This window comes from Gossypium raimondii, chromosome 2 (genome assembly GCF_025698545.1).
Source record: "Gossypium raimondii isolate GPD5lz chromosome 2, ASM2569854v1, whole genome shotgun sequence".
In the NCBI taxonomy this organism is placed as follows: Eukaryota; Viridiplantae; Streptophyta; class Magnoliopsida; order Malvales; family Malvaceae; genus Gossypium; species Gossypium raimondii.
In genome coordinates, this window is record NC_068566.1 from 40,559,407 (window position 1) to 40,569,467 (window position 10,061).

A 10,061-nucleotide genomic window follows, 5' to 3' on the forward strand; every position below is an offset into this window, starting at 1 on the left:
TTTACTGTTTTGTTTCTGATTTTGGCTAATTGGGTTAGTGGGTTGGTAGTTGAGCTTGTATTTGTTGGGCTTTGGGTGTTGTAATTGGGCCATTCAAATTTGGGTTTAATTTGTTTTAGGTTTGGGCCCGGGCAAAATTTGGGTCTTACAATAAAGTTGAAATTAGCATGTAAGCCAGCAACATATCAGGATATTTGGGAAATTCCAACGCACCCATTGCATCTTCATCGATTAGGTGCATATGAGAGGAAGGTTCATTTGGTGGAAGATCCAGTAATGCACTTGTGCCTGGGAAGTCTGCATCGACGCAAATATCGCATTCTTGTTCAGCGGCTTCCACTTCTTCATCATGGTCTGGATCACTAAATTCTATCGTGTTTGTGTCAGTATCCCTATCCTCTTCCTCTTCTTCAATATAACCCGATACGAACTTGGATACTGAAGGTTGTATCATCATGGAAGTTCCCTTTTTAATGTAGGAAAATGGATCTTCATATGGAGGAGGTGCGGATGTTGATGGTGCTGCATACTGGTATGGATATTTTAGACTTAAATTCAAATAAAATTTCAACTTGTGTACATAAGATCGTCCTCTAACAAGTGCAGTATACTGGCATATATTAGCAGGATCACATTGAAGATATAATGCTCCAAACATATCTACAACAAGACTATGAAGATGGAATATCGGGAAACGCTTTCCCCTACTCAACATCACTCAACTGTGCATAAAACTTCACTACATTATTCCCGGATGAGGAATATGTTGCGATCATAGTTTCAACATCATCATCTTCAGCTAATTCATCGAATATGTCAAAAGTCTATAAAATAGAGTGGACACTACCTTCCCACAATGACCGACAGTTTTCCTACTAATTTTTGCCTTCAATTCCTCTATTTTGATGTTCTTAAACGAACCTGCACATTCAGAAAAATAACAAAACAATATAATAATTGCATACAAATAACATTATCGACTCCGACTTTTTTGATAAAAATGATAGTGCAAATTACTAAATTAAAGAAATAATTAAAAAAAAGTACAACTAAGAAAATAAATCTTATTTCTGCACAAGGGAGAGTAGCTTACAAATAGAAGAAATTGGGGGAAATTTTCTACCAGAGAAATGGAAAAAAATTGAAGTCTGAAACCACCACCTAACTTGGTGATTTCAGAAAAAAGAAATTTAAAACGTCACGTGGCTTGATGTTGTTGGAGATTGGGGTTTGATGGACTGAAGAGAGTTAGAGCAAGATAATTTTTTTTTTTAAATTTGATTTATTTTTTTCCAATGAAAGCTTTTATTGACTGTTGGGTAAGGGTCTAAAATTGCTCCCAACCTGGCTATTTTAGGAAAAAAGTATTTTTTTTTCTATTTTGGAATCGCCGTATAAGAGGCTACTTTTAGGGGAAAATTTATGTGCTAAAAACTACCATATCTTTTTAAATAGAGTATACTTTCATAAATTTTCATTTTAAACATCAAAAATAAAAATGTTTACAATATAAGTATTATTGTTACATATTTTTATCATTTTAGTCATTTATCGTTAATTTATTATTACATACACTCATTTTAGTCTCTCAGCTTTAGTAAATTTTCACTTTGATCACTCATTTTAACTTTTAGAACTAATCTTTTCCCCAAAAAACTAAGTTTTTGTTGGAACAATGAGCAAAGATAAAAGAAACAAAACAGTTTCTTGAGCTTTAAGGCTCAAGACTTGCAGCACAAACAATACCAGAATCAAGCATTTAAAAACCAGATGAAAACTAAGATTGAGAGAGTATAGATGAAGAATTCTTGATGAATTTTCATTAATTTGAACAATGGCATAGTGCCAATACAAATACCAGACATGAGCTGGTCAGTACAAACAAAATCATCACCTAAACACTACCTAACTCCACTAATAACATTGTAACTAACAGAACATGACTTGCACACATAGGTAAGCTGATTTATCAGTACCTAATCATCAAGTAGAACTTGGTTTGATTTTAACTAAGTTACAAAACACCAATTTGAAAGTAACAAAAACAAAACAACAGCTTGAACTTCAGCCGCAACTGCATGGCTCGGGCAGTTTCTGTTGCTTCATGTCAGCATGCTATTCAACTACTGAGATGAAACCCAAGTTTTTCATTTATAACTCAATTCAATGTATAAACTAAGGTTTTTCTCTATAAAAACCCAAGTAATTCCTTGTAAAAACATGAATTTTTTTCCCTTTTATTGAAAAAAATTAAAAATAATAAAAGAATTTTAAAAGATAAAAGGAAAATAATTTAGAAAAATGAAATTAATTCTAAAAGGAAAAAATAAAGGAATTAAAAGATAAACTATTTTTCTTTCCCAAATTTGTCTCTTTATGAAAAATAATTTCCAAAAAAAAATCAAAAGATAAAATGAGTTTGCAAAATGAGAAATTATTAAAGTTGGGTGACTAAAATAAATGTATGTAATAATAAATTAACGGCGGGGACTAAAATGAGAAAACTTTGTAAGAATACTGCCCATATTGCAAACTTTTATTTTGATACCCAAAATAAAAATTTATAAAGATTAAGTGATGAAGTGCGTAACTTATCCTTTTAGATAATCTAAAACTCACAATATTTTTAAAGGATAAATCTTCAAATTATACTTGAATTTTGATTTAATGTGTAATTGTATACATGAACTTTAATTTTGAAACTCTAATTGTAGTTCAAATGTATGCTTAAAACTTTAATTTTGATTTAATCACACACATTTAAAGAAATAAATACATCAATTTATTTTTATACCGAGATAAATATAAGTATTTATGTATGCAATATATAAATATAAATTTATATTATATCGATAATTATGTTAATAATTTACAATATTAAATTAAATCAAAATTCATATATAATTTTGCATTGAATCATAGTTGATATTTATCCTATTTTAAAAAATGTTTTTATAATAATTAAAATATTCACCACTAAATTCAATCGAAAGGGATAAGCCACTAAATGATAAAATAAATTGCTAATATAATGGGCAGTCGAAAACATGTAAACGATAAGGGTAAAACAAGTAAGCTGCCCAAAGTGGGTTATTTTAGTGGTGTTATGTTAAAACCGATTTATTTGATTTTATAAATAAATAATATTACTTCAAAATTTGAATATTTAATTTCGCAATTATCACAATATTACCCTAATATTAGGGAAGCAAATAGGGGTTCTTTTGAAAATTTATAACCATCAATGGCTAGTTGCCAAACCTTATATCATCGACTCCGACGTAGTTTAATACTTGCATACAGAAATTAGGCTTCTCCGCCGTTCCGGAGTTGCATTCACCACCACTTTTCTTTTAATTTTTCTTCTTTAGTATTACTTTTATTAATCCCCACAGGCAAGCTAGGCCACATTCTTCCTCGCCTCTTCTTTTTCAAATAACACCAGAAAATGAAACGAAGTTGAAAAACCCAGAACAGAAAAACAAAGACAGTTTTTTTGGACAGATTTCTTTATTATTATTTTTCTCAAATTATGGGATCTGTTACAATGGACCCTGCCGTTTTGGATAATATAATATGTCGTTTATTGGAGTTTAAGCAGGGAAGGACAGGGGGCAAGCAAGTGCAGCTGATGGAAGGTGAGATCCATCAGCTTTGCACTGTTGCAAGGGAAATATTGATTCAGCAGCCTACTCTTCTTGAACTTGAAGCTCCCATTAAGATATGTGGTACGCCTTTATGTTCTTTTTTCAATATATATTAGCTTTTTAATTCAAATTTTCTTTTTTGGATTTTCCATTTGAAAAATGGTGGAAATTCATGTTTTGGTTCTTTGGGAATTTTAGTTTTAGGATTTGGGTGCTCCTAATTTTGACTGGTTAAGGGAAAAGTTGAAAACTTTGAAGAAATGTTATTAAGGGAAAAGTTGAATGCATTTGAAGGAATTAAGGAAATGTGTGTGTGTTCCTGAATGGTTATGTAAGTGCTTAGGAGCTGCATTGAGATAATACTTGATTTCTTATTTAAATTGCGTTAACTGAAAATTATTTGCTTTTTGATGTTGTTCTTGGTATGATTTGTTTCTTAGCCTGCTTGCTAATTGATGTAAAATGGAAGTAGGGGGATTAATTGAAGTTTAATCTTTAGAATAATTGCAAATGAGGTTGAGTACGTTTTTTCTTAGCTATTAATCAACTCTGCCATGAACATAATCTGAATTAGATGAGAGATATGGATGGTGCGAACTTATCACCGTCTTGGTGCATTGCATCCTTGTTTTAGCTTTCTCTGGAATTTAATGCCATAGGAGGAAGAGAGGGAAGCTACGGTCTGGGTATGAGGGTCTTTAAACTTGGTTTGCTTCTTTTTATCTTAGTTACTCGAGGATGCCTTGTGTAGGCAGGGAAGTCTCTGAGGTTGAGAAAGGTCAGCTATTGAAGAGCAATGGATGGGGAAGGCAGGATATTTATGTTAATCCTCAATGACTACTCTAAGATTTGTTGAATGTTAAAGTAGAAACCATTTATTAGTAGAAATGTTTGTCTTTGACTTCGGTAATTATGAGTTTAAGAAGAGAAAAGTTATGTCAATGCGTGTTCTGCAGGAATCGCATTTGTTGGGAGGGAAAAGATTTATCCTATAGACATGATATTTTCCAGGTTTTATTAATTCATGTCCTTCAATTGAGTTAAAATAACTAATTGTAAGCAAGCACCTTATAAAATGACATTTATGAGCTGATTCTCTCTCCAACCATGGTATAAAAATCATTTTGGTCGTATCTGCACATAAATTCTGTGTTTTGGAGATTGTCAAGTCTATGCAATAATGCAAATATCCTCCAAAGTTAGCTTTACATATTTTCTGTTACAGTCTGTTGCATTGTATTTCTCTATGTTATATGCATGGGGGTTCTATGGGAAAACTATTATTGGGTGATTACGTGAGCAACCTCAAAGTTCTTAAGTATTGTTAGAAAGCTAAACCAATTTTAATGAAAATCAATGGTGAGGAATCTTTCATACTGTTGTGAAAACTTCCAATTATAAGTAAATAGGACTAAATGATTGCTCAATGCTCATATCTTTGAATTCATTTTTATCTTATCTTTAAAAGATTGCTTCCTACATTGTACCAAAAACTGATGAGATAGTTCTTGTTTGGTGCAACTTGGTAGTTTCGAATATGAATAGGTAAGCAATGCAGCCAGAACAAATATTGTAAAGCTGCTTATTAGTTTCACATACTGGAACTTTTCATAGTTTTAATTGAACTATAGGTGGAAACTATATCAAAATGGTTAAGTGAAACATGAAATGGAGCTCAATATTTCATATGCTAGTTCGACCGTAGTTCTGGATGACTGTCTTCTTAATTCTGACAATTTATTGTGTCTTTTTTTAGAAGTTTCAATAATTTGTGTCGTGTTGTTTTTTTTTTCTTGTTTCAGGTGACATTCACGGGCAGTATGTTGATCTTCTGCGGATTTTTGAGTATGGAGGTTTCCCTCCCAGTGTTAATTATTTATTCCTGGGGGACTATGTTGATCGTGGCAAGCAGAGTCTAGAAACTATATGCCTTTTGCTGGCCTATAAGATCAAATATCCTGATAACTTGTTTCTTTTGCGAGGGAATCATGAATGTGCTTCTATTAATCGGATTTATGGATTTTATGATGAATGCAAACGAAGGTTCAATGTGAAAGTTTGGAGAATCTTTACCGAGTGTTTTAACTGTCTTCCTGTGGCTGCTCTAATAGATGACAAAATTTTGTGTATGCATGGTGGCCTTTCCCCTGATCTAACAAATTTGGATCAGATAAGGGCCTTAACCCGTCCAACTGATGTTCCTGATACTGGTTTGCTTTGTGATTTACTTTGGTCAGATCCTGGTAGGGATATCAAAGGCTGGGGCATGAGTGATCGAGGAGTCTCGTTCACATTTGGCCCAGATAGAGTCTCTGACTTCTTAATGAAAAATGATCTGGACCTCATTTGCCGTGCCCATCAGGTTGTTGAAGATGGTTATGAGTTCTTTGCTGACAGACAGCTTGTTACAATATTTTCCGCTCCCAACTACTGTGGTGAATTTGATAATGCTGGTGCAATGATGAGTGTTGATGAAAGCCTAATGTGTTCTTTCCAAATTCTTAAGCCTGCTGATAAAAGACCCGGGTTCAGTTGAGGGACACTACCGACGTCTGCCTCTGTTCCTACACGGAATTGCTGATGTAAGTTTCAACCTATACCATGAAGTTAATGATCTATTTTCGAGAATATGAAATGTTACTATTTATGTTGGTAGGTTAGATTCTGAACTCTTATTTTCATTTTGGTGATTTGTGGTTTAGAATCATTTATTTTCTAGTTATGGACATGTTGAGAGCATTTGAGCACTAATAATAACTACACGTCGTATTTACATACATGTATTGCAACTGTCCATTTTGATTTGTTATCATCAACCATCATTTATCATGTTCATAATGAAAATTCTCGTAAAACTCTGAACCTATTTTTATGTTGTTTGCCTGTTTATAGCATGTCATTAACTTTAAAGTTTTCCCAAGTTTTTTCTTTGCCTTTGTTGGTTTTAACATATTTTTCGCAAAATACAGTTGTGATTCGAGATGAAAGTTTCTATGATTTTCAGACGCCAGCGTTGGAGGCTTTTTGAAGATATGGGATATGCAATATCACCATTTCCTCATTTTAAGGGTACAGATTATTTGTTTTAAAGTATATGAAATTGAAAGACAAGGAATGATTGGTTCACATTGGGTACAACCAATGTGTGACAAGTGATATCTTCGATTTTTATTTTCCCCAATTTTGTAGTGATAAGGGTATTTTGATATTTTCATTGGTTTTGTTAAATATATTTGGCACCTAGAGTTTCATTCTTGAATTTTTGGATGGCAACAATTGCTAGCGATGAGTTTTTCTTTTTTTCTTTTAGGTTACAAAAGAGATTGTAATTTAGGGATATAAGCAAAGGACTCACATAAATGTTGATATTTGAATCCAAACTAATTGAGCTAAGCTTTGAATTTTGTTCCTTTCTTTCGAAATGTTGTTTATGCTTAAATCTAGGTGGATTATGATCAATATTTGTTGAAATGTTTCAACAGTCATGAAATTGAATTTTTGTTATATTTGTTACTTTGATTTTTATTTCTTCAATCGGTGCATTTTTTTACAAGGTTTAGTCTAGTGAAACGATGCTGTTTTCATGAGTCGAAACGATGCGTTTTGCATCGTGTTTCTTAATTGAAACGAAGTGTATCATGTACACAGTTGTCACTACCGGCTGTCAAACTATTTTGAAACCGTTATTCTACCCTTTTAAGTTGTTGACGAAGGGTTAGGAAGTTATGGATGAAAATAGTATTCTCAACCTCTTGAAATTTCTCTGTTCTCTTTGATTTTCTTTTTCCTTTTCTATGCTTTTTTTTTTGAAATTTCTAAGCTTGTATCGAAGGTATCAGAGCCATCGATCCTCCATGGCCAACGAAGGTATCACCACTCGATTGCAAAAAGAAATGGGTCACTTACAAAAGGAGATTGCCCAACTGCAAATTGATTTTTCTCAAATGGATGGTAAGCTTGAGACACGATTGAAGGAGATTAGAGAAGAGTTCAAGTGTGAGATTAATAGTGAGTTGCAATATTTGTTCGAGAGATATTTTGGCCAATCATCCGGGGGCAGTTTTTGGGTCAACACCAGACAAAGGGAAAGGCATTCTAGGCACAGCACCACCATGGTTCCCTCCTAAAGACACCTTGGCAGTTTCTCCAACACCTGAGTTGATTTACACAGGAGCTACTTCACGAATGAGTAGTATTGAGACACTACCAAAGCCATTCAAGTTTGACTGTCCACGTTTTGATGGACCGACTTCAGGGGCTGGTGGTCGAAGCTGGAGCAATTTTTTGAGGCTGAAGGAGTTTTGGGTGATGTCAAAGTAAGGCTCTAGATTGACACCATTTTTTTGCTCATAGGGGGCCTTCATGTACTTACCTAATATGTATATGCACAAGGCTTGAAGGAGAGATTTGGGTCCAGTTCATTTTTGGACCCCATGGCAGAGCTGATTTCACTCAAGCAACAGGGTACTGTTGACCAGTAGCATGATACCGTGTTGCCTTTGTAAGCTTGTTGAACCAATTACATTTGCCTAAAAATTATGCTCTCAGTAACTTGCAGAGAGACATAAGCCAGTATTTGCAGCTCTTCAAGCCTAAATCATTAGTAGAGGGCTTCCTCGCTGCTCGACAAGTGGAGAATATTATGCTACATAACCAACAATCAAAGAAGTTTCTTTAGTCAAGTACTAGCAAACCCCCAACCTTGTTTTCTACACCTAAAATGCTGCCATCGATTGGATCTACTGTAGGATAGGGTGGACCTACATCTGCTACAAGTGGTCACAAGGGACTTGTTAAGTCTCTTCTCAAAGTGAGATGGAAGATAGGAGAAAGAAGGTGTTGTGCTTTTGGTGTGCTGCTAAGTACACTCCTAGCCATAAGTGTACTAAGTCTCAATTGTATCAGTTGGTTGTAGAGCCTCAATCTGATATGGAAAGTGAAGTCAAGAGTCTCCAATCTGAAGAGTATTAAGACTGTCCGGATCAATTTGAACCTAATGACTAAGAGGAGGAGACTTGTACACTATCGACTATATCTTTGCATGCCTTACAAGGGTCGCAGAGACCAAGAACCATGAGGGTGGTTGCACAAATAGGGAATTCCAATGTATTATACTAGTGGATTTAGGAAGCACCCATAATTTTATGGATGCCGAGTTGGCTCGACAGTCGAACCTTCCTGTGGAACTCTCTACTAAGCTGCAAGTCATTATTGCTGATGGGGGTATCATGTCTACTCAGAATGTGTTATATTTGTACAGTGGTAGGCACAAGGTCAGCAATTTGTAACAAATTTATTAGTCCTAGCTCTCAAGGGATGTGACTTGGTTCTCGGTATTCAATGGTTAACTAATTTGGGGCCCATTGTTTGGAATTTCAGTTATCTTACTTTGCAGTTGAATACAATGATCAATGTTGTACTTTGCAGGGAATACTTCCAAGAACTATTCAGATGATGGGTGGTACTCAAAGCACCAAAATGGTGCATCAGACTGGTCAGAGTCATTGGCCATTGTCATCATATCGAGCAAGTTCACCCTCTTACACATGTCAAGCTTGGTTGATAATGAGGATCTGTAATTGATATTGGCAGAATTTGAAGATGTGTGTCAGTCTCCAAAGGAACTTTCACTTCACATATTGCAAAAACACCGTATTCCCCTCAATGATGAAAATGTGGTAGTGAAGGTCAGGCCGTATTGATACCCTATTGTACAGAAGAGTGAAATAGAAAGGCTCGTAAAGGAAATGTTTGAAGTTGGGGTCATCCGAGACAATTGTAGCCCCTTTGTATCACCCATTGTTTTGGTAAAAAAAGGATGGTAGTTGGTGTATTTGTGTGGACTATAGGCAGCTAAATCAACATACCATCAATGATACTTTCCCAATTCCTGTTATAGAAGAATTACTTGATGAACTAGGGACTGCTACCTATTTTTCCAAGCTTGATTTACGATCTAGGTACCATTAGATTTGCATGTGAGATAAAGACATTCACAAAACTGCTTTTAGAACCTGAAGGCCATTACGAATTTCTGGTTATGCCCTTTGGCTTAATCAATGCCCCCTCCAACTTTCAATTGTTGATGAACTCTGTCTTCAGGCCTTTGTTGAGGAAGTTTATCTTAGTATTTTTTAATGACATTCTTGTGTACTCGGACAATTGGCCATTATATTTGGAGCATCTTCGAACAATCCTACAACTCCTAAGGCAACATCAGTTATATGCTAAGGGGTCCAAATGCACTTTTGGCACAATTGAAATCGAATACCTGGGCCACATCATTTCCAGAGGATCAGTGGAGGATCAGTGGCCATGGATGCCACTAAGGTGGAAACAATACTTACTTGGCCAACCCCTACTTGTCGTAAGGAGCTTCGAGGGTTTCTTGGACTTTCTGGTTATTATAGACAG

General features: G+C 34.9%; 1 protein-coding gene across 3 annotated transcripts; it reads left to right on the forward strand.

Moving 5' to 3' along the window:
* Nucleotides 1-3,189: 3,189 nt before the first annotated feature.
* Nucleotides 3,190-9,790, forward strand: LOC105788778 (serine/threonine-protein phosphatase PP1 isozyme 2). 3 transcript variants are annotated; one of them, XR_008193729.1, is made up of 5 exons: nucleotides 3,190-3,728; nucleotides 5,450-6,229; nucleotides 6,617-6,716; nucleotides 7,480-8,920; nucleotides 9,075-9,790. XR_008193729.1 is itself a non-coding variant. In XM_012615820.2 (3 exons), exons 1-2 carry the CDS (start codon nucleotides 3,533-3,535, stop codon nucleotides 6,181-6,183), a joined length of 930 nt encoding a protein of 309 aa, XP_012471274.1. In that variant the 5' UTR covers nucleotides 3,190-3,532; the 3' UTR covers nucleotides 6,184-6,229; nucleotides 6,617-7,051. The 3 variants fall into 3 exon arrangements, 1 of the variants encoding a protein (XP_012471274.1); XR_001132155.2 differs by having other exon boundaries at nucleotides 7,480-9,790; XM_012615820.2 differs by lacking the exons at nucleotides 7,480-8,920; nucleotides 9,075-9,790 and having other exon boundaries at nucleotides 6,617-7,051.
* The last annotated feature ends 271 nt before the right edge of the window (nucleotides 9,791-10,061 follow it).